This window comes from Notothenia rossii (assembly GCF_949606895.1).
Source record: "Notothenia rossii genome assembly, chromosome: 9".
Classification (NCBI taxonomy): domain Eukaryota; kingdom Metazoa; phylum Chordata; class Actinopteri; order Perciformes; family Nototheniidae; genus Notothenia; species Notothenia rossii.
The window spans coordinates 20,097,034-20,122,208 of record NC_136907.1 but is presented as its reverse complement, the minus strand read 5'-3'; the positions used below and the strand labels follow the sequence as shown (position 1 = coordinate 20,122,208).

At 43.0% G+C, this 25,175-nt stretch overlaps 2 protein-coding genes across 8 annotated transcripts in view; both read right to left on the bottom strand.

Annotated features, from left to right (window-relative positions):
- The window catches only part of LOC307018121 (uncharacterized protein), a 34,225-nt gene extending 9,812 nt beyond the window's left edge, over positions 1–24,413 (bottom strand). For 2 of the 6 annotated variants that reach the window (XR_013802334.1, XR_013802335.1), the window contains exon 1: positions 12,336–17,925. The gene's annotated coding sequence lies outside the window, so the exon portion shown is untranslated. Of the gene's footprint in view, positions 1–12,335; positions 17,929–19,521 lie in introns of those variants that run through there. The other 4 variants (XR_013802333.1, XM_079648217.1, XM_079648220.1 and 1 more) reach the window with 4 other exon arrangements.
- LOC307018118 (zinc finger protein 862-like) lies at positions 370–3,785 on the bottom strand. Of its 2 annotated transcripts, XM_079648213.1 has the most exons (12): positions 3,651–3,785; positions 3,389–3,476; positions 3,136–3,306; positions 2,861–3,036; positions 2,506–2,681; positions 2,231–2,400; positions 1,905–2,143; positions 1,573–1,830; positions 1,257–1,460; positions 931–1,164; positions 702–854; positions 370–611 (listed from the first exon to the last, which is right to left on the bottom strand). In XM_079648213.1, exons 1-12 carry the CDS (start codon positions 3,756–3,758, stop codon positions 438–440), a joined length of 2,151 nt encoding a protein of 716 aa, XP_079504339.1. In that variant the 5' UTR covers positions 3,759–3,785; the 3' UTR covers positions 370–437. The 2 variants fall into 2 exon arrangements, with proteins under 2 accessions (XP_079504339.1, XP_079504338.1); XM_079648212.1 differs by having other exon boundaries at positions 2,861–3,306.
- Positions 24,414–25,175: the final 762 nt, after the last annotated feature.

Below are 25,175 nucleotides of genomic sequence, written 5' to 3'. Positions count from 1 at the left end.
ACCTGCAGGCCGTGTGTCAACGTGCCGCGTCCAGGCTAGACATTCCATGGCCTGAGATGGCCAAGGAGACCTCTAGGTCCCGCTACAAGGGGAAAACTGTGCCCCAAGCAGCGAGGAGAAAGAGGCAACTCCTTCCATTCTCAGGGTGTCCGCGGGGTCTTAAAAAGTATTAAAAGTTGATCAATCAATTTAGCGAAAATTAAGGCTATTAAAAAGTATTAAAAAGTATTAAACGGCATTTTCCAAGGTATTAAGAACAGTGTTTCCCCTAGGTTTACTGCCTTGGCAGGGTGCTGGCCCCAATGGGGGGGCACCCACATTTTTTTGGGGAAACATCTATTAATGTAATTTACGCACATGAAGCCGTCGTAATATCGTATTATTTTTATTAACACAACATCAGTACAAACTCTTTGCAACATCCTGGCACACTGTGTTTATCCACACAGTGAGCACTTATTTTTGCTACAGTGGATCTTCCTGGGTTTTCTGAAGAAGGTTTCCAGTGCCTCCTGGTATGGGAAGTCCGACACCTCTGGCCCATTTATTGAGATCCGCATGCAGGCTGCAAGATGGTCCCCCTGCAGCCTGTTGCGGATGTTTGTCTTGACCTGCAAATAAATTCAATGTTAAGCTTTAAAAGTGATAAAAAATACTGATAACTTAAAACGCCAAATGCCATTGTGAGAGGTATTTCTTACCCTATTCAGGGTGGAGAAGTCCCTTTCGCAATTTACACTGCTGACAGGGACAGTGAGGGCAATGGCAGCCAGCTGACTAATGGTTGGGTACAGGACCCCAAACTCCTCATATTTTGAGGACAGGTCTGACAATATGTCCAGCTGTGTCTTGTTCTGAAAAGGTTCATTTGATTAACACACTGCATTGCTCATGATAATGTCATGTGAGAATGTTACATTTTAAAGTTACATTCAGAGGACCAGAGACGACTTGTTCCTTGAAAGAAGCCCATTCCTCAAGGACTGTGTCGAAATCGACATCGGAAAAAAACTTCCCCACCAGTGTCCTCAGGTGTGTGTGTGTAATGTCATTGGGGAGTGTAGTTGATTGTGGACCCAGTATTCCAAAAGCAGCCAAGACTCCAACCTCACTGAACCGCCTCTCAAGATGGGCAATCAGGCCATCCAAATACGGATCCGTCACCTCATCAAACAGTGGGGGAAAAATGTCAGTAAACTCTTCAGTCTAAATTTAAGTTACATCAATGATGTCAGCCAAAAGCTACATAATCATACCTGTGATTGAAATCTTTGCCAATACTGCTGTCTGCCCCCTGTATTATCCTGGCCTCTTCTTCTTCTCTCCTGTTCGGCAGAGATGCTGAATGCACCCAGTCCCAAAGGGTCATCAAGACTTTGATGTAGTCTGGCCAAGTGTGAACCCGGTTGATGACCCCCAGAATCTTTTATGCCCTTTATCAATGCCAGTGTGACAGGGACCTAGGAAATTAACCAAATTGACTCAGATGAAAAGATAAATTGGGGTAACCTATGTTTTGCAAAATCAAAATGAATTTAAAATATAGCAGATGATTTGGGTTAGTAAAAACACCTGCTCTTTGATTGCCAGGAACATGACGTCCTCCCTTTGAAAAAGCTTAGAGAGACGTGCCAGGTGCGGAAGCACATCGGCTTGCAGGTGAAGGGCGGCAATGAAGCGATAGGTGGCAAGGAATGAGTAGAGTCCCTTAGCAGTAGGACATTTACGGATCTCCACTTCCTCTGCCAAGGCTCCCAGTACAGCAGAGATATTCTTACTGAGGTTTTTTACAGCCTCATGTTGAGAGAGCCACCGTGTGTCCTTTACTTGCTAATAATGACAGATAAAACAGTTGCTAGTATAAATATTAATATCTCAATTTATTTGAGGTTTAAAATATTTACCTTCACTTTCAGCTCACACACACCGAGAACCTCTGCAGCTGCCTTCAGAGAAGCAGAGCGGTTTGCACTATTCCTGAAGTACAGGTGGAGCTGTTCTAAATGGTCTCTGAATGTTGCCATGTAAGGCACATCTTCTGATGCGTCCTTACAGGCTAAAGCCAGCCTATGTGCAGCACAATGGACACTGAGGAGCCATGGCCATTCGTTGGACAGCTGTTTTGCAACCCCATTGTGTTTTCCTATTGAATACATTTGTTAATGAATTTAACAAGAAAGAAATATTCAAAATCCAGTTTAATTGAATACAAAAAACCTGTTTGACCTACCTGTCATAACTGCAGCGCCGTCAGTTCCTAGTCCAAAGATTAGATGTACAGGGATGCCCTTCATCTGAATAATGTTTTTTAAAGCCAACACTATAGAATCTGCTTTACCGTCAGTCAGGCAGATCAGATCCAGGAATTGGCTCCAGAGCTTCCCCTCTTGGTCCAAGTATCTATGTCCATATGACAACATTTCATATATACATTTAAATTATCCCCTCAAACTATGTATTGAAATGTTATTAGTCGATGAAATGTTACACTTTGATTACGCTTACCTGACATGGATGTCCATTTGTCTGCACACAGAAACATCTGTGGTCTCATCTATTTCCAGTCCAATCGCTTTTGACTGAGCAATGGCCCTTAATATGGGCTGCTCAACCACTGTTGCAAGAATTTCTAGCATCTCATCGATTATTCGATGAGATCTGTAGTTGGTTTTTTGGCCAATCTGAAAAATAGTTGGAAAATGTTACATTTAAAGATGCTGGACATTTAAATGCATATTAATTATTAAACTAATGTACTATTATGCCATAAAAACATACAAATAATTGTCAATATAACGATCTGTTAAAACTAACAAAAAAATACAAAACATATTTTTAACTTAATAAAAAATAAGCATACATGAAGCTTGTCGAAATAGGTGCAGCCCAAAAGATTAGCCAGTTCCAGCAAGGCTGGATAGTTTGTGTGGTGGGCTATTTCATGCTTGATGAGCCAATATAAGCACTTGAATGCCCCCACCACAGCCTCGTGCTCCAGGATAACTGTTGGCTCAAATGACGCAAGGACGGTGTTGCCTGAAATGAAATGTATCATCATTATCAAGGAGCACAATTCTGTCTGTCTGTTATTGAGACAATTATAATCTAAATAGCATATATATATATAATTTGTACCTGATGTCAAACCCGACTGGTGCTGACAGGCTATTTTGTGATGCTCAGATGCCATATGAACATCAAGTTTGTCCTTTCTGTAGGACTGGCAGGGTGACTCTATAAAGACCCGGGTCTGGCTCCCTCTCACAACCCCCTGTTTGTGTTGCCTACATATCCGGCAGAACATTCCTAAAACCAAAACAGAAATTTGTTATAATTCCGATTCATTCTTTATGTACTCTGCGTTTCATTTATTGGTATATTTGTTTACCTAATTCTGTCTTGTAGAGCCAGGAGGAGTATTTACTCTTTGACAGCCAAGTTTGGTCGAATCCTGTCATCCTGTGACCGGACTTGTGCTGCTTGTCACGATATTTGAAAATTATACTTAAGTACAGTAACAAAGTATTCTTACATTAAAAAGTAAAAAAGTACAGTGTTTTATTCAAACTGTTTTCCCTTCTTATCATGTAGCCTACACTTCTTCCTTTCATTGATACATTTAAATCAGCTGACTACAGCATATAACATACCTGCTGCAACCCTGTGCTGCTGCTGCTTCTCTCTGCCTCATCCTCTATTGCTGGAGGCAGCTCCACCTCATCTGATCTCTGATATGAAAGCAATCGTGTTATGATCATATTGAGCTATTGGTGTGAGTCTAACATTAAACAAGCAGTCTGCTTGTCATACATTGCTGACGATACATTTTAAGAGGAAATTTGTTGAGTCACTGCTGCTAAATTCCGGTAGCATCAAGCTAGCAAATCCTGCATTAGCCTCACATCAACAGGTGTAGACAGAACATCCAATTATCCTGAGCTAATTTACTGAATAAACCAACTCACATCTCCTGTCTTTTTTTTCACCCAACTCATTATACTATTCTTCTGCTGGCGTTTCATTGTTGTTTTCTGTCAAATTCAATACTGTAGTTCAAAACCGCGGTACCTGCTCACCATCTGTGAGCTATTTTTAGAATGCGCACGCTACGTTCGTTGTTGCGTTCCTGTGTGTGTGGGGGGGGGGGGGGAGCGGAGCGGAGCCCCGCCCTTCAGAAACAGCGGAGGGAGAATGTGAATACGCAAAGCAGTGGACACTGAAACATGCACATACATTGGATAAATAACATAGGCGTTTAGTTTATTTAATAAAAGAGCACATGTTCAATGTGAAAAGTGACCGTAGATAGATTACTTCAGTTGCAATTTGGTGCTTTTTTTTTTTGTTTTTTTCCTAAATAAAAAAAAAAAAAAAACACCTTGAATTTCAGGCAGGGCGCGGGGCTCCGTTGGCAGGGCGCAGCGCCCGGCCAAGACAATGGTAGGGGAAACACTGAAGAAGTCCCACAGCAACGACAACATGAAACACCCTTTAATTTACTGAAACGACATGTCGGGAAACCCCCTCAAGGCGGCCCCATGCATAGCGCGCCGTAAAATGCTGCTTCTCGCTCTAGGGGTCCAACGGCTCCGTGTGTAAGCCCTATATGATCATTTTCTGATAACGATGAAATAGCCCGCCTCCCTCTCCCCACGTCTCCTGCTGCTGCTGGGCTGTCAGAAGAGGGGGAGGAAAAGAGAGGCAGGCACCGTTTATTAAATATTATTATACAGAGAACAGAGTCGTTATCAATTTGTTTTAAAGCTCAATAATTAACAAAGAAGACATCTGATCGGCACTTTTCAAATTTTGTACGGAAGATTTAAACTTTAACAGACATGTTGACCGGCGGAACATGTTTTTTTAACGGAAACTCTGCCGCACGGTTCCCTCGTCCCTTGGAAGAGGCGGAGAGGTGGGAGTTTTTCATCTGCTGGTGGACTACCTGAGAGATATACAGCAGGAGAACACGCCGTCCACCTCGGAGAATAAACAAAAGGGCAACCATGGCAACCATGCTCCGGGGTCTTCTTCGCTGCTTTTGGTGTATTTTGTGGCGGCAGCAGCGCCACTTACAGGCCTGGCATATGTACTACAGCGTTTCCAGCATTTCCAGCGGCCTAGTGTTAACGGACACATTAATGAATCGAATGCGTGTGAACGGAAGACTTTTTTGCGTTTGCGTATGCGTTTTACCGTATGCGTCCTCGTGGGGCCGGGGTCTAAGCCAAACTATCTCCGGTCACAGAGATCTGCTATTTTAAAGTAAAGTCAACACATATCGACCCTAATATAGTCTATATTAAGAACGAGAAAAGTCTTAACATATATCGTTTTTTGTAAACATGACAAATGTGTGAGGGTGATGACGTCAGAGCATCGTCCTATGTGCCAGGGCTTAGCCCCGGACAGCCCCAGCCCAATTTAACCCCTGGGTATTTGTGAGGGAGCTCCCATATGGCATTACCCCGCTGAAGCTCACCAAAGTTTAATATATTTCATAGTTCAAAGTTTTGTCAATTGTTTTGTTTATTGGTCAAATACTGGTTTCTAATGGTTTCTGAGGAGTTTTACTGGAATGAAAGAGCACAGAGTACAGAAGCAACAAAGCAGCATAGCCTACTGCATTAAACCTGACCTTCACAGAGAGGTTGAAGTTCATGTGGAGAGGAGGCTTCAGTAGTCTGTCTACACTCTGTTTAGTTTTGCTATCTTACAATCAATATAGTAAATGTGGGGTAAAGTGTGTTGCCAATGTAACCGGTTAGAACTCAAAGTTGCGATGAGGTCTTAAAATGTATGGAAAGGGTCTTAAAAAAGGTCTTAAAAGTTATTACATTTTACCTCAGGATTCCTGCATATACCCTGATTCTTCCCGGAGATGCTGGACGAGGTGTCGGTCTCCTGGAGAGACTGTCCCTTCAGCAATAAGGCCCCAATCCAGGGTGCCTCCTCCTTGGACTGTGAGGGTATGGAGAGGCTCGGCCTGCTCCGCATACCGCCCATGGAACCGCTGGTGGCAGCTCACCTCCAACCGAGGCTGGCGCCGACACAAAGCAGGAACCCCACGCTACCGGTGAAGGCAGACCGATTACAGTCCGCGTTGGCTGATCGGGCCTAAAAGGCCGCAGCGTTGTCTGCCAGGGAACTCAAAATGTCCTCACTGCTAACTGTCTACCAGGCAGAGCTCAGCGAGGATCTTTCGAGCGAATCTGGGCTGGCCATATGGGACGAAATCGCAGCGATCACGGACATTTGACTCCGGGTGCAGCGCTGCGCGGTCCAGGCCACGGGCAAAATAATAGCATAATGGTGGTGCAGGAGAGAGCCAGGTGGCTCGACCTGACCAACCTCCCAGACCGGGAAAAGGAGGATGTATTGGACATGCCTATTGTTCCCGAGGGTATTTTCGGCTCCGCTCTAGTCTCAATGCAGCGGAGACGCGAGTCGAAAAAAAGGGAAGACAAGGCCCTTCACCTTTGTCTCCCTCGAAGGGTCCAGCCGCTACACGCAACGGTTTCACGGCAGTCCTTCGCCCGAGATGCCTCACACCCTGCCCGGTGCGACATACCGAGGCAGCGGAGGCCACAGCCCGCCCCGAGTTGAGTTGGCCGAGCAGATCTCCGGTTATGGCAGCAGCCGTGCAGGCGCAGCCGACCCAGATCCTCAGCCACCTGACGGGAAGAAAGAAGCGGGCAACCTGACAGCCTCCTCTTCTCCCTTCTGTGACAGAGCTGCGTTCCCCAGCTCCAGATGTGTCCCGCTGCCTCGAGCGATGCCTCAACGCCATCCTCAAGTGCACGAAAACACATGTCTGTCACATATTGTTGTGTTTTTTTCTGTATAAAGCATTTCCGCTGACGCATCCAGGCTCAGGCCGAGGGCGCAGCTCAAAAAAACAAAAAAAATGAAAGGAAAAAATAAATAAAACCAATAAACGGTCCGCCTATTGTTCCCTTTTGAGAGCAGCTACGGCCTCTCTCAAAAGGCGGACATTGGACGAGTCTGTGAAGGCACCTCCACCACGCGCATGCGCAGTGACGACTGGGGTTGTGAAGCCACCATCGCCACGCGCATGCGCAGTGACGACTGGGGTTGTGAAGCCACCATCGTCACGCGCAGGCGCAGTGGCGACTGGGGCTATGAAGCCACCACCGTCACGTGCAGGCGCAGTGCCGGCTGGGGTTTTAATAACACCACCGTCACACATGCGCATTGCCGGTGGGGATTGTCGAAATGGTGTACCACCGTGTTCAGACACTAGAGGGCCCCATAACACAACAAATAGAGACTCTGAGGGACGGAGACGTGACATCTCCGCTGACTCTAAGGAGAAAATAGTGGAAGATGCTCACAATGTCCGCTTGGGTTTTCAAGACAGTAACACGGGGCTACAGTCTCCAACCCACTGTCACCCCCCCCCCCCCTTGCTTCTCGGGCGTTCTGTATTCACAGGCCCGAGGGGAGTCGGCTCACATTCTAGAAAGAGAGATCCTCTTGCTTCTAGAAAAGAAGGCTATATCTATAATACCTGCCGAGCGGAGTCAGAGCGGCTTTTATTCCAAATATTTCCCCATAGTTATCATGAATAACGTTTAGTCATGATTTATTATGGGTACCTGAACGTGACATTTGCATGGCGTTTCCGTAGTGTAGTGGTTATCACGTTCGCCTAACACGCGAAAGGTCCCCGGTTCGAGACCGGGCGGAAACATTGTTTTCTTATCACTTAGTGTAACCTTTCTTCACCTTCACTATCTTGTTGATAAATATTAACTGTACATTTGTGGTACTTCGGAAGAAAAAGGTGTTCTGATTCTTCCATGTATGCACCATTTTAGGTTACCTTTCCGGAGACTGTTGACTGATGATTTTCCTAGTTGAATTTTTTAAGAGGTAAAAGTAGTTTGATATCTGTTCTTATTATGTTTTGATGTTCATCTCTTAATGACAAGACAAATCCTTTAAAAAAAACTCATAGCACCTGCTCTTATTATCCATGATAGCACCAAGCTCAGTGATGGTGGTTATTGTGGACACGTTACTAAATGTCCGTGAACGCCTAATTGCTACGGCGTTTCCGTAGTGTAGTGGTTATCACGTTCGCCTAACACGCGAAAGGTCCCCGGTTCGAGACCGGGCGGAAACATTGTTTACTTTTCACTAAGATGATATCTACCCCTTAAATCACCTCACGTGTAATTTACACCGTTCACCTGATCTGTCTTGTTGATATAAATGTTACCGGATGTATGAGGTATTCTGGAAGAAGAAAAGTAACCCGTGAATTTAGGTTTTCTGGTCCGTCCCTGAACGCAACAGTTTAGTTTACCTTCCCTGAGACTTGTGCCTGGCAATTTTCCTTACTGATGCGTCCGTGAACACAGCATTAAGAGGGCGTTCACATACACGTGTGTTGCAGAGATGAAGCACCTCATAAGGAGTTTTGGTAAAAAAACAAAAAACGTAATCAATCTTTCAAAACACCGGGTTGACCGGTTTGTGCTCCGGTCATCGGTGAGTGTGCTGCTGTCCGCCTGTTGTACTAAAACCAATTTTTTGCTGTTGACTTTTGTTTAGTGAATTGGATTATATGGCATTAGTTGTGTGTCATAAAGATAAAGCAACACTTTCTCAGAATAAAGCAAAACTAAGAGTTTAAGAGAAAAAAAACTGAGTCCAGCGAAATACATTTAATTTAAAAAATAAAACTATAATTTGCAAACAAATCATTTGTGTAATCATGTAAACTATAACTATGTTTTCTTTGTTTTAACATATATTTTTGTTTGCAGTTATTGTTGCTTCTTTCTCAATGATCAGACCAGCTCTTTCGTTTGCGCTCCTTCATTTTTTTGGTGTAGGTGGAGGAGAGCCCTAACTTTAGTCTAAGTTATCTCAGTGGGTCTCAAACGGTTTGGTCACGATTAATGTAAACAATTATTTCCGAGGCACACCTTCATATGATCATTATAGGTATAAAAAAAATAAGAGAATAAATGAAAAACTGGTATGAAATACTATATGACAGTCAAACCAGGATAAAGTTTAAGACAAAAAAAATGAAAGGAAAAAATAAATAAAACCAATAAACGGTCCGCCTATTGTTCCCTTTTGAGAGCAGCTACGGCCTCTCTCAAAAGGCGGACATTGGACGAGTCTGTGAAGGCACCTCCGCCACGCGCATGCGCAGTGACGACTGGGGTTGTGAAGAAAATCTCTGGCGCCACCACTGAGCCTGCAACCCCGTTTTGAAGAAATGTGCTGTGCAAAACAGGCTCATTGCAGCCACTAATGCTGTGATAAGACACACTTTTTTGCCAAATATCAGCATTTTCTTTCTTTTCATTTTTTTTGCAAAGTATTATAACTTATTGTTCTAGCAAAGGGATTGCACAATTGTATTATGTATTTATTAGTTTGACCACACAGGAATGCTCACGTTCATATTGATGTGTTTTAATAAATGTTAACTTGGCCCATTAAGTGACTATTTGTGTTGGGGGGGGCCCCGACTTTTTTTTTTCTCCAAAAGGGGTTTTAAGGATGTTAAACTTTACTAATTCAAACATGTTCTGTGTTTGCCCACAGACTGAGAAGAGGTCACAATGATGCAGTACAGCAGACAATGGCCACAGATTCTCTGAAGGATGAACGAAGTACCTGGATTTTAACTTCCAAAGGCTGGGAGTCACATCCGACTCGTGGGACATCACCCTGCTCAGGATCATCCAGTTCTCATTCATTATAACATGGGAAGACATGCTGCCAGATGACAGCACAACCTTCCTAGCCATCTTGCGAGTGTGATCAGACCTCAGTGCCTAAGCTAATGGTTACAGATCAGGCACTGGACCGGGTAGTGTGAAGAATGAGACACTCCACACCTGCCATCAGCATCTGAGTTTCTACCAAATGGAGCCTGATTATTAGCCTTTTCTGAGGTACCCAGTGATGGTTTTCTGGCCGTAGACTCCTGCCTCAGCATCCCTGACATTCTGCACACACAGCAGGTAGGCCAGGTGAGCTCTCATATTTGAGATTGAGCACCTCCGTCAGCTGTTTGGACATGTCCTCTGGTGATCTGCGGCTGCGCCTCATCTCATCCAGGACAGATTTGCAGGCCGCCTTTTTGTGCGTCAGGAAGGCCGGCATGATGCTGCTGGGGTAGCTTCTCCAGCCACTGGGGTCAGCATGCCAGTACATTACATTACATTACATTACATTGCATTTAGCTGACGCTTTTATCCAAAGCGACTTACAATAAGTGCATTCGACCAGGAAGATACAACCTTTAAGAAAACAGAATCATATAAGTACATCAGGTTTCATAGAGCCAAACATTTCAAGTGCTACTCAACTGGCATTTAGAAAGTACTTTTTACAGACCTTGCAGGTGAGTCGTGAAGCTAAAATATAGCACTGGCCGCTTGTCCCAAGGATGACTCTTGGCCTTCCAATGCCAGAAGAAGCTACCTGAGGGTTGGGACAACCATAAAAGCAGGGCAAGACAAAGTTGTTTCTCACCCTCTCCATGATCGCATGCTCTGGCTTCCAAAAAGAAATATGGATGAAGCTGATAATACTTTGGTGAAGGCAGGTCAGAGATTGAGTCTATGAGCTCAGGCTGAGGTGGATAACGCAACAGGGACAGCATGTTTATTAGATGTCTCACTGGCAGGGCTCTCGACTAACTTTTTTCACCATCCTCCCGGAACCGTCCCGAAATACAATCTAAGCCTTCCCAAAATGAATGTGGACCGTCCCGAATTTAAAATATTAGTTTTTCTACTACTTATCATTAGTTAAAATCATTCAAAGTGACCTTTAACATAAATAAAACATCATACAAATCATTAGATGATAATTCATCAACCTTTTTATTTGAGTAAATCAGTCAATCACATGAACAAAGGCCAAATATATTTAAACAAAAAGAGAAAGAAAATTACTCTAATATTGAATCAAATCAAGTCCCATCCAATTATCAAAAAAAATCCAACAGTCTGTCCTGAAGACAGAACCCAGAGTAACCACTAACCAGGAGGACAGTCTGTAACACAGTCAGGAGACCTTCACAAACTGCCCCGCCCCCTCGCACACAGACGGGAGAGAGAGATCTCGTCTGGATTGGAAAGCTCGAAAATACATCATAGATGCATGTTGTAGTCTTATTGCATATTAGAAACGGAGTTGGATAAACTAAAACTGCGATATAATGTTTATGTAGCAATAATACATATGACATATATTTTTTAAATGTCTCCAGTACCGATAAAAAGTCAGATAACGTCGGAGCTTAACGTTACCACTGTCTTTAATAATTCCGGCCCGGGCGGAGCCCGTTTAATACCGGGGCTCGGTACCCATCCATACATGGGGGGAGGCGCAGCATATTGCTAAGGACTAAATACGATGGAGGGTTCTCATCTCAGCCTTATTACCCATAAGGGATGAAGAGGAGTAAGTAAATAAAGAGGCCGGCGCTCCAGGGTCTGGTTCTGCTGTGCGTTTTTGTGATGTAACGGTAAAACATTTCAGAATTCCTCCACGGGATACCATTGTCATTTTACATCACTCAACCCGCGAAATACACACACTCAGTACATAGCCTACTGTAGATAGACCCGCGAATTTGCGGGCCAGGAATTCGCGGGCACAGCCAGCTGTGCGGCTGGCTGACAGCACATGGGCACAGCTTACGTATGTGTGTGTGTGTGTGTGTCTGTCTGTCTGTCTGTGTGTGTGTGTGTGAGTGTGTGTGTGTGTGTGTGTTTCGCGGGTTGCTAAATGTTTTGTGTGTTTATGTTGACAAGGAGGTTTAATAATTGTGTGCTACACACAACGTGCAGTCGATTTCCTTTTCATCGCCGTTTGTAGTAGAGTTAGCAGGGTATTTTTATTTTAACTCTCGTCCCGAAATAATTTGTTATCCTCCCTGACACTATTTTTTTCGGCCCCGGGACGACGGGACGTCCTTAAGCTCGAGCCCTGCTCACTGGATGTGAACTTGGCCACAGACCCTATAACTCAAACTCAGTCTTCATCCATATTTTCTGCTGGTGGGAGCAGTTCCAATGGGCAACATCCTGACTATAGCCTGGGACAGAGACTGCTGCTAAGGGGACAGGAGGCGCTGGACAAGGCAGAGCTGTACGACACCATAGTTGCATTAGAGAAAATTGAATAAAGCTCTATATAAATGACTGCTATAATACAGTGACACAGTTATCCATACCTTCATCGAGGACTGTGTCTCCCTGTGCCCTATAAAGCACAGTTGACAATGACCAAAGTTTTAACATGTAGAGTAAGAGTTTATATAATCACTTAACTGGATCCTCCTACTTGGTTAGGGGTTGAATTTAGGAGACCGAAACAACATCCCCCTCTCCAGCTCTTCATCCTCCTCCATCACTAGGAAATTAAACAATAACCTTAGTTATTAAATGTAAGTTTCACCTTAAAGCAGTATTTGCATATCTCTGTGAGCTGACCTGGAGTGCTAGATGTCAGAGTGGAGGTAGCTGATGCAATACAGCCGGTGTTGGACAGTACTCAGCCCTCTGCTGCTTGAGGATGTACTGCGGAAGGTTGTACATCTAGCTGTTAGTGATGCACTTCACTCCTAAAACAAAGGCTGCATAACCATCAACCCTGCTATCCCAGATCTGCTTCCAGGTGTCTTTGGCTCTGGCTCCAAAGCCGCCAGTATTATCCCCCTCTGACGCCACTGGTAGGGCAGGCTTCCTGGAATAGGTACTTCCTCAGTTCCTCAATTTCCTGGAAGCTCCTGGCGTAGTCCAGAAAAAACAGTAGCCTGTCCTTGCTGGGCACTTGGGGATTGAAGGTCCCACCTCTCTCCTCCTCTTCCACCTTGTCCATCAGGTAGAGGGTGTAGCCGACGTCATTCTCTAGGAGCCACCTGTACAGTTTCCCCTTATACTTTCCGAACTGTAGCACGCACTCCCCCATCACCTCGAGTCGGTCAGATACATCCCCCCCCTCTGAAGGATCTCAGTGAGAGCATTTGTCCTCACATGCTCATGTTTCTTAGCAGCAGACTTGTCCTGAAGGGAAGGATTTTTTTTTATTCTCATACCCTCCTCTGAAGGGTCCTGTCGCAGGTGGCCAGATGGACCCTTCCTGAAAGACACTCATCTTTCCTGGGAAGAATATGGTTTTCTTCATTTTCTCCTGCACACAGAAAAACACAATGAAAAATATATATTAAAGGCCATGTAATGCATCTAACACAGGTGTTTTTTAACATGTAGTTTAGATATCACCAGAATAAAAATAAATAAAAATGTTTAAAGTTTGGTCATAATTAAATGACATATACGTTAAAAACCGATGTTGGTTCCGAAGTTTGCCGAGTACGCCCCCGATCACTCCCGAACGAGCGGTGACGTCACACGTGGCAAACATTGCCATTTGATCAAATCAGTCCAAATGGCAAGCAACGCGACAACTTCAGACAGCGACAGCGAGAGCGATCATTCAAGCTCAGATTCGGTGGGTTATCTGGATTCAGTTACAGAAGTAGAGAGTGAACCAGCTAGCCTTTCACTTCAAGGCATCTTGCCTTATCAGTACGAGCCTCCTGCCCGGCAATCGAACAACGAGGCAGAAACTTGTGAAAGAGAAGCGGATTCCGCAGCCGGCGAGACTCGAGTCGGCAATACTGAATGGTAAATTCTGTTTTATTTAATTTGACCTGCACTAAATGTCGATCTTAATTTGTCATCTGTTCCTCACACGTCCGGCAGATATTGTTTTTTTTTTTTAATGTTATGTACAATATTCAGGTGTACATGTCAATGCTGTGAAAGCATGCCCACTGCAGATGAATGTGTATGCTGCAGAGAGATCTGGCAGGTGATGGAACAAATAGACAGTTTGCAACCTACTGACCAGATAGCAGAGTCCTGCATCGGGTCGGGTATCCGCGGGTACCCGACGGGTGACCCGCAAAAAAGGTGATTTGCGGGTGGTATTTTTTCAAACGCTTTTTTCCGGGTTCGCTTCTGGGTAAAACAAAGATGATGCGGGTCCGGTTGCGGGTGTTGCATAATAAATATATTTAAACAATAATAATTTAGTTTAATGTTTAAATCCTCAGACCTCTCCTCCGCGGGACCGAGCATAATCATAACCTCTGCAGCGCATCTATCTGCTGCTGAGCGCACCACATTCTGAATGGCTGAGGTGAAGCTCTCTAGCGGAGAATACAGCATTTTCAATAACTCTTCTTCAAGAGCGAAATCCAACGTCTGGGAGGCTTTTGGTGTCAACCTAGATGGAGAAAATAAACAACATCCCAGGCTTTTTGAGCCAAATATGCAACTGCGTGTGTTAATAATTGCACGTTGTCACTGCTTATATATATGCGGGTTCGGGTCGGGTTGCGGATCTTGTGCCGGCGGGTCGGGTCGGGTTGCGGAACTAATTGGCAATATGTGCGGGTAGCGGGGCGGGTTCGGTACTGCACGTCACGGGTGCGGGGCGGGAGCGGGTCTTGAAAATCAGACCCGTGCAGGACTCTGCCAGATAGAAGACACCGACGAGAAACCAAGGTGCATTATTAGCCACCCAGGCTTTAGAGAAGGCTGTCTCAGTGTTTGGACACTGAAAATAGCGTATCTTCAATACAAACAACAACACAGAGCAGTTGATGGCCCACTACAACAGTAAGTAAATATTGATTGACCCAACTGCCTATTGCAGCTTTGCTTTCATATAATACTTTTAGTCGCTACAGATATGGTACACTTTTAAAGATACCATTAAACTCTTTCAAGCAGTCAAAAACAGCTTGGCTTTTATTTTTTCTGTGTATGCAAGTTCAATGTATGCTTGGGAAAAGAAACAACTACACATGTGAGGAAATATATAAGAGGTCTATGATTCTGTCAAGCAGTCATGTATAACCTCATATTTATTTTGTACAAGTAAAATACAAATATCATGTTATAAGCCAATTTGTAACCATTGTTACATAATAGTACCACATAACATTTTATTTTTCTCCAAATATATTTATAATCTGTATACTTTTTTTTCATTAGGAAGTATCGATATACAGCTTATCGACAGTTTGTACGTTGGTGCTGGGGTGTACTCGGCCCAAAAATCAGAGTCCCGCTGCCTGCATGTGCTGTAACCGAGATACGGAAGACTTACCCTGAACCGGGAGGCCGCTATCAGGGATTTCAATGGCCAAATCTGTAATTTGACATAAGTCATGCAGCTGAACTGGTTAAAATGGTTTCGCATGATGTAAATAATTTACAAAGTACATCATTTACAATATTATTTTTCCAAAGATACATGTAAATATAACAACATTTTCCAAATCACAAGTTTGTAAGATTGTATTAATTTACTGTTTGATAAATAAAAAAGGGTTCTTTTGTTAATTTTTCACTTGTATCATTTGATCTTTATTGCAGTGTACATTAGTCTATTTTGGTATGTGCGAGCCCACAACTAATTAAAAGTGGTAAAAATAATAAAGATATTCAGACGTAATTCATTTTTGGCCTTACTTATTTCACTTCAACTTTTATATATTTCAGTCACTAGGCAAGTTCACTGTACTCTGGTGACATTTAGCTCAAGCAGGCATAACACCTGTAGTAACTTAATTCTGACCCGAGTTTTGTGCACAATCTTCCAGCACCCATGATCAATGTTTATAGCAATCAGGAAACATTCACAGCTCACAACTACACATCACTTCCCCATCATGAATTGTTAGATAAAAAAAGTTTAGCGAGGTCCGGTTACACATATGTTCAGCGAAAATAGCGGAAGGATACAAAACAAACAATCTAGACGAGGCTGGTGTTTGCCACGTGTGACGTCACACAGCTGGGTTAATGGCTGGCAAGCTTTTCGCTACCGGAGCGGAATAACACGGGAAAGTGGCACACATTTCATGTTATTTGGGGGGTATTTATGGAAAGAATCATTGATGTTGATATGTCAAATGAAACAGTGGAAAGTGATGAAGTGATTTATTAACACAGAATAACATTTATTTTGGACATTACATGGACTTTAAGAAGGGCAAAAATCATCATACTGTTATATTAGTTATTCATTTCATTCATTCACGTTAACCAGGATTTGTATAGGTAACACATTTATATTACATGTTCAGACAGGCAGACAAACAAACAAACAGGTGAGCAGGAAGATTTATTATGTATTGCCCTGTCAATGTGAGTGAACTCACTTTATTTCATGTTTACATTCATTGGGATTTGTAATGACTAGGTAACAACTTTTCTATTACATGAACAGACAGACAGAAAAGCAGATGGGTAACATCTTTAGCCATAAAATAAGAGAGACAGCAAGCGCATTTCGTGGCATCTGCAGGCAGTGGCAAGTACTTCCTGCAACTGCCACAGAGGCCGCTACTCTGTGGTATCTGTGGCAAGTACTTCTGGCATATGCCAGATGCCACAACTTGCCAAGGCATCTGCCGCTGCTCAACGGCAGTTGCCACAAGATGCCAGAGTAACGGCCTCTACACACGGCGGCGTGCGTTTCCGCTTCAACGCTTCTGCCCATTCACTTTGAATGGAGTGACATCACGATTCGCCGAACTGCATTGTGGGAGCAAAGCGTAGCTTCTCTCGCGGTGCTCGCTGCAAAAGTAGAGCAATGTTCTACTTTTGCAGCCTCGACGGAGGTGTCAGTCAATCGAATCATATGCCAGTACAAGCTCTAGCCAATCAAACCGCGTGCTTGTGTGTCTGGGGCGGGAGATTCATGTGATTGGTTGTTGGTCGAGTTTCAGCCCCCCCCCCCGCCGGCAAGCGGCAACGCACGCCGCCGTGTGTAGGAGCCGTAAGAGAAGGTTTACTGTAGCTGCCACTCGCCTTCCGTGGCAAATGCTGCTATTTAAACCCGTATTTATAATGTAAAAATGTCGCTGTTTAGGCATGACTTTATCGAACTGATCTGTACACAGGACTGATGATCTGTACACAGGGTTGGGTTGTAACGGAATACATGTAACAGCGTTACGTAATCAGAATAAAAAAATCAAGTAGCCTAACTGTATTCAGCTCGCGTTACATTTGAAAAACAACTAATCTGATTACAGTTACTTTAGTAAACCTGAAGTGAATACATTTTGGAACACTTATTGGAATTATTGTTGGAAAAGTTTCCTCACAAAATGTAATATTCATTACCGGCAGAACTGTGTGCACGGCGCAGCAGCATGTCTGTGAGGCCCCGCCCCCGCACGCAGATGAGAGAGCGATCTCTTTTTAAATATATTGAAAGTTAGAAACGGAGATGGTTCGATAAAACGTGCGAGATAACGTTCATGTAGCATTTGTTTATTTTCGAAATGATGACATTTCATAACGGGATAAAATCAAAGTGAATGGCCTGCTGCTGCTGAAGGCATGGGGCAAATATAACTGTCCTTTGCCTAATTTATAAAGTAAACCTTAGCATATCACTAGCAGTGGCAAATGCAATCAGTTACAGCTGCCCTAAGTCCGTAGCCAAGTCTAATAACACCATTGTACACGTTGCTGTGTCAATACAGATATTTATTTGTTAATTATTTGTCTTTACTAGTCATAATGCACCTGGTTTATCGTAGCAAGCAGTGGAAACTCCCCTCAAGAAGCGACAATTGACAAGGGCGTTGCAACCCTCACTCGCCAATATTTCATCATAAATATAGCACGTTTGTTTATTTTAGCAAACCATGCTCCAAGTAAAATTGAATAGAAATGATAATGTATAATCTTTTTGAAAAATAGAGATCGCACATCAGTCCTGTGTACAGATCAGTTCGATAAAGTCATGCCTAAACAGCGACATTTTACACGATAAATACAGGTTTAAATAGCAGCATTTGCCACGGAAGGCGAGTGGCAGCTACAGTAAACCTTCTCTTACTCTGGCATCTTGTTGCAACTCCCGTTGAGTAGCGGCAGATGCCTCGGCAAGTTGTGGCATCGTTGGCATATGCCGGAAGTACTTGCCACAGATGCCACGGAGTAGTGGCCTCTATGGCAGATGCCGGAAGTACTTGCCACTGCCTGCAGATGCCACGAAATGAGCAAGGCCCTACTGTAAAATAATAACAAAATCATAATAGAAGATAGCAAAAAAAAAGTTTAAAGACTGAATACTGTAGTATTTACCCGATTAAAATGTACTGTAGTAAGTAGAACTGCAGCAATGAAAAGAGTCAAACAATGCAGTATTTTGGATCAGTGTTAACAAGATACTAGGGCTGTCCCGAATACCATTTTTCGGGCTCTGGATATTCGGTAGTAATCAGCAGCGAATATTCGAATATTCGGTGCGGACAGATTTGTATTTTTTTTTATAAAATTTGTTTTCAAAAAAAATAAATTCAAAAAAATGTTGGGGGAAAAAAAGGTTTCAGAACACGCTCCGAATCCGAGACACCTGACAACACGCTGTTAAGCACGAGCGCAGAAAGAGCATACTATTACGATTTATATTTATTTATTGTCTCATTACTCGCAAACATTAAAACTAAATGTGTCCTCTGTAGGGTAACTTTAGGGTCTGCTGTATTGTTGAGGATGTTGATGGCTGGGATGCGTGGGGATGCACACAAGTTATTATTAGGCTGAGCTACTCAACTTTATGCCATTGCCTTAGCCCAAGATGTTCCCACATTACTCCTATTATTTTCACTATTCGGATAAAATAAAAAAAACTAATATAAAAAAACAATTTGGTTGCTTGCTTTCAACTATTTTCCAAGCAAAGTAAGTGCACGTTTTTATCATGTGTAACGTTACTGTTTAAACGGCGGATAAAGCACCTTCATCATGGCAACTTGACAACAGCTAAGCTAGGCTACTACTTACAACATCCAGGTGACTTTTCAGAGTTGTTGTGCGACCGTGGTAGGCCAGTTTCTTATTGCATATTTGGCACATATTCTTCTTACCGTCGTCCAATTTAAAATGGTCCCACACAGCTGAAGTCTTCGGCATTTTGTGGGTGAAGCGAGGTGAAGCGTGCCGTTTGCGTTCGTGACTGTGAGTGAACGCGATGTCAGGAGCACAGGCTCAGATTGTATATTTCCGCATTTTAACAGTGCAATTCAAAAGTATAAATATAGTATAAGAATATGGCAATTCACCTTTATTAATAGCATACATTTAGAAAAAAATAAATAAAAAAACGAATATCCAAATAATGAAATTGAAACCCGAATAGTTGGTCAACGAACGAACATTCGAATAGTCGAAAATTCGGGTACAGCCCTACAAGATACACCTGTAAAACACATTTGACAGCTCTTTTGCCATGTGTAATGAGTAATAAATCAGCTGCTGTTAACACTGACATTTACTGTAAATACATGATGTTAGTGTAACGTTGGCTAACAAAAGTTACAGTACCTTAGCGCTAACAAAACACAGAGTTAAAGACAAACTAACAACTATTGCAAAAACAGTGTAACAATATCATAAGTGAGAAATAAGCCCCACTTACGTTTGATAAGTTTGACGTGATGTTAGAAGTCGAATTGTGTCGGCAATGTCGTCTCTCTATCTGTAAGATGCTGCTTCTGTTGCTCCGTCTCTCACTCTCTGTCACTGGAAACGGGGTCTCCTTACTTCTACCAAAAGGGTGCAACAGCGCCCCCAATTTCTTGCTTGTGGCCAGAAATATATTGCAGTCACAGTGTAAGAACTACCATAGAGAATGAATGGTAAAGTTAAGAGAGTTAGTCCTTACTATACCCCAGCGTTTCTCAAAGTGTGGCGCGCGCGCCCCGCTGGTGGGGCGCAGATATGTGATAGGTGGGTCGCGAATGGACGCGATGAACCGGAGTTATTATTATTTATTTATTTTTTATATTTATTTTAGAAATGTTTTGGACCTCAGGCCGGAATCGAACCTGGGTCCTCGCGGGCGTTAGTGGACTGTTACATCCGGAGACTCGCAACGGCAGTGGACTTTCACAGCTCCGGAGCCACCGGAGCCTCGCAACGGCGGGTGTTTGCGGCGGCGGGTGCGGTGCAGCGGTACCGGCGCAGTGGCGCTGCGAAAGTCCAGGGGCCACAGAGCCAGCGGCCCACCAAAGGAAGCGGCCCACCAGGAAAAGTTCCGATTCTCCCGATGGCCAATCTGAGCCTGCTCCCACACACACAACTGAAACCAAAATCATTTACAGACTAATGTAAAAATCTCTCATACACACATGTGAAAAGCTCACACACACACACACACACACACACACACACACACACACACACACACACACACACACACACACACACACACACACACACACACACACACACACAAACACAGCGTTGCAGTCAGGAAGAAAATCAATGTGGAGCGGCAACTCACCACTTCATAAGGAGTTTAACCGTGACACTTTTCAAAATCCCGTTTGTGTCCCCCCCACTTTACAGATAGGCCTATGTTTATTATAATTTTTTAACGCAAGCCGTCATTGCTACGGAGGAGCACACAGCCTCTGTCAGCGAGCGAGAGAGCTAGAGAGAGCACACCTTTATCTATTTATATAGCCTAGGAGTAAAACATATATGAAATCATTCCAATGTTTACTATAGGACAGTAAAAAAAAAAAAAAAATGTTTAAAAGGGGAGTGATTATTAAAATATGCATAAATAAAAAGAAAGAATGCTAACTAGTTAACCTAAGATAAGAATAAACCAGTTTAAATGATTTGTTATTGGTTGTGATCATATTCTAAAGATGTTTGGATTATTGAAAGTATACAGCTCCCTTTCATATGAGTGCTGAGAGCTGTGTCCATAAATCCATGTTGTGCTCAAAGTGCACCAGATTGAGGCATTTCACTTCAACATTAAAAAAAAACTCTTCCCGGGGGTGCATGCCCCCTGACCCCCCTAGAGGAGGTGAGGTCCACCCCCAAACAAAGCAGGTTAAAATAATTAAATTGAATACATGTTATTTTAGTAAACACTGAAAACGTGTCCCAACATCACACAAAGGTTAAAGTTTAGCATATAATAATGTTAAAATGTGCTAAATATATACACTGCGAAAAAAGAGGAGTAAAAGTAGCTCACGACTTGTTTTCTTTTTTGAAAGTAGCTCTCATCCTAAAAAAGGTAGGAGACCCCTGTTATAGAACGATACATTTGACAATTTTAAGCTTGGCCTACCATTTTATTGGAGCAATGAGGAACAGATGGGGCTTGAAAAGGCCCACCTGTTCAAAGTGGGGAATGACAGAAAAAGTTGGAGAACCACTGCTATACCCGGTCCCCGCGCGAAAGGTCCCCTGTTCGAGACCGGGCGGAAACACATTTATGACTTCTATGGTTACACATTTACAAAACTAAAAAGATAAAAGAGAGAGCATTGTTGGAAAACTGCCAATATTTCGAAAAAAGTGAAAGTATTGATTCTCATTTCTGGAGTGTCCACCTCTTACTGGGAGAGTTCACAAGTCTCAATAGAGTGGCGAAGTCACGCCCATCTACTTCCGGTCCATGGGACCTTATTTCGGAAAAATTATGTATTGAAGTCAATGAAGAGAGAGAACTTATCTTTGGATCCCGTTTGAATTGTGCCATGAATTACATATATGATGTTTGTCAATCTTAACAAATCATTTCCATGTCAAAAAAGTCGCAGTTTGTCATAAAACTGTTGAAATATAAGACTGAAAAATCTGCAACTAGAAAGACTACAAATCCCAGAGTCGCGTAAGTGATGTCATAACTGATGTCACAATTGTTTTCCTCCACCAAATAAGAGATAGATAAGATAACTTTAACAAGATGCCTGTTGTTGCGCACAGCTGATCTACAGCTGGGACACAAACCACCAAATACAAAAACATAATTCAGATCCAGTCGTCATGACTCCACTCCGGAGGGATTCCCCGATCATTTCTTACAGCTTCTCATCAAGGGGGGGGGGGTCTCCTGTCCCCGGTACAAACACACTGCCTGAGGAAGGCTATGTGTATTTATTTTGTCATTAACCTTTTTCGGACCACTTATTTATTTATTTTGGTGATGATCCGACCTCCATGCTGCTACTCTGGTTCAAACTGATTCCACCAAACAATATGATTTATCTCGACCTCCCCAAAATAACCTAAATCTGACACGGTGTGAGATGTTTTTTTTAGCTGTTCTGTCGTCATTTCCTGCGATCTTCTCCATGCAGTCAGTCAAAAATGAATGAATGAAAGGGCGTTTCTTTGACTATTTATAGGCAAATATGGGCGTTACGTGAACCCCGCAAAAGCTGCACCACATTTCGAGTCGGTTGTGATTTATAAAGGGAAACCGGCGTAGGAAGTGCCAGTACAAGCGCTAGCCAATCAAACCGCGTGCAAGCTGGGAGAGCCAGACCGCAGTTCATTTCCTCATATTCCAAACGAGAAATTACGGTAGCAAATCACCCGGTTCTTTCCGACCAGAACTATTTACCGGGATACAAACCGGAGGAACCAGGTATGGAGGGAGGTGGCAGAGACAGTGGTTGAAACTGATAGGTTTTCGCCTGTTTGGGGAGTTTATATCCAGTTTAATTCGTATGTCGGGGGCGGGAGATTTATGTGATTGGTTTTTGGTGGCGTTGCTCGCAAAAAATCGCCAAGCTTCAGACATGCCCAGCATCAACATTTTTCAAGATTTCTTTCATGCCTGTGTGTGGACGGGCCGTTAGTGTATCTCTTTGTGTTTCACTCTATGCACTGACATTTGTTTGTCCTTTGATTTGTTCATTTGGGTGAGTAGGAGGGGGGATGCTTTGTGTTATGTGTAATTGTTATATACACCTGAAAATGAAAAATAAAATATTCAAAAAAAACTAAACAAATGCTCATCAATCATGTAGATACATTACATACATACATACATACATACATACATACATACATACATACATACATTACAAAGGAAAGAGCGCCCCCGAAACACCATTTGTGGCCAGAAATATATTACATCCGTAGTGATAAGAACTACCATAGAGAACGAATGGTGAAAGTTAAGGAAGTTACAGTAAGCCTTACTATTGCCGTGCAAGATCCTTAGGTCTCAGTTTGACTACAGCTCTGGACGTGCTTTGCCAATCTGCTTTCATCTGAATATAAAGATTTGGATGAGACCGGTTTGCATCGCTTTTAAAGTTTTTTATGGTGAATGTTTTTAATGTTGATTTTTTGCAAAACAAACTTTAGTCAAACATCAGTGTTATCTTCCATGCATGGCCTGAAACATTGGAAGCATCTTTACACCCTTCAAATGTTCATTGTATGGTAAACATGTCGTTTCTTTCTGAGGTGGTCCTTGTGAGTTGTATCTTTCAAAGAAGTGGTGGATCACTCGCCTTGCGGGGAATCGAACCCCGCTCTCCTAGTTGACATGCAGTAAAATGCCTTTCATCAGTTTCCGTAGTGTAGTGGTTATCACGTTCGCCTCACACGCGAAAGGTCCCCGGTTCGAGACCGGGCGGAAACACATTTATGGCTCCAAATATACCAAAGATAAAAGAGTGACCACTGCTTGACCACTATGTTGAGAAAAGTGAAAGTATTTATTCATATTTCGAGGTTTTCCATTCCTTGGCTTCGACTACATATTGTGGACTTTGGAAAGAGTGCAGACATTATACCTCTTAGGCCCCGGGGCCGAAATCGCATCATTTGCAGGAAACAACGTCTAAGGAACCTTAATATTTAATAAACTATGAATATTTGATATCCATATAACGGGAAAAAACTCGTTTAACTGATCTTTTTCATTTAAAAAAAAAAGAAAAACACACACAATGCTAACAGTGAGCCTCTGAATTAGCCCCGAGCGAAAAATGCTAACCTATTACTTCAAATATTATGTATTAGAATGCACCGAAAATCAGCTCCCTTATTACTTATCCTAGCTGCACATCCAACACATCGTTTATGATCGTAAAGACACAGAATCTAACGGTGCTCACCTCAACACTGAAATATACAAACTCGCAACGTTATCAACAAAAACGTGCATCAAAACAAGTGGCGCTAGGTAGCCCACAACGCTAACATGGCTTACCTTCATCTTTGTCTGGTCTAAACTGGTCTTCAATAGCATTAAAACGATAACAACGATGATGTAGTTAATCCATAGGTTAATATCCAATGTGGCTGTGTCCCCTTTGAAATGTTCTGATAATCTATAAGCAATAAAACTGCAATTCCGTTTTAAAAGAGTAGAGCAGGCCATTCCTAAGCTCTGAAGCTTCATTGAATGCGCGAAGACGTCATCTTTTTGTGTGTGTGCGGGGACGACAGTAAGAGGCCCCTGACATTAGGCCTAAACTAAAAATAGTAGGGGCTTCTAACAGCTTGCCTACTTACAGGCATCCTCTGCATAGCAGTATGAATAGCCTTAAAAAAAAAAAAAACCCACCCTGTGGTAACGAGAGTTATGTATCTGAACCAAATGCCCTAAGTGAAGCCGGTAGTCTCATCTGACTGACCCAAGGGTTGGTGCTGGTGTGACAGGGAGGCTTCCAAGTGTTCAAAGCAGATGTCAAGCTTTCAGTTCATGGCTCGGTGGGGGGGAGCAGACCCATGTGAGACAGTATCAACGGCTTTAATGTTCGGTTTGAGGAGTGTCATTCTCTCTGGGAGCAGGAAATGGTGCCCATTCTCGGACCAGACCATTAATGTCATGTAGAGCAGCCATAGCATCTCTGTGACTGCACTCAGCCGGACTGTAGCAGGGCAGAACTGGATGACTTTTAGGGATGCCGTCCAAGGCCATAGACAAAATGGAACGACGTACTAACAAAAAGGACACAAGGTCATCAATGTCTCTCTTTACCTTTGGCCTAATCATAAAATAAATTAGTGGGAAAAATGTGGAACAATAATCCATCATCATGTGAAATTTTTAGTTAATTTAAATAATTACTTATGGGTTGAAATCAAATTAACATTAACATTAGAACTAAAGTCAGTCAAAATTGGACTTGCACGGATCAGAATCTAAGCAATACACCATTTTCCCAGCTCTGTAATGAAAAGGACAACAAGATTAGGTACATTACGGGAGTTTGAAAACACCCAAACATGCACACGTATCTTATTCTAGTAGAGATTAGAGGACAAGGTCTAATGTTGTGAACAAAATCATCAAGTCAA

Coding starts and splice junctions, on each gene's coding strand:
- LOC307018118 (XM_079648212.1), bottom strand. CDS start 3,758: ATGATCATAACACGATTGCTTTCATATCAGAGATCAGATGAGGTGGAG. Junction 2,144..2,230: donor CGGCGCTGCAGTTATGACAG/GTAGGTCAAACA, acceptor TGTATTCAATAG/GAAAACACAATGGGGTTGCA. Junction 612..701: donor ACTTCTCCACCCTGAATAGG/GTAAGAAATACC, acceptor ATTTATTTGCAG/GTCAAGACAAACATCCGCAA.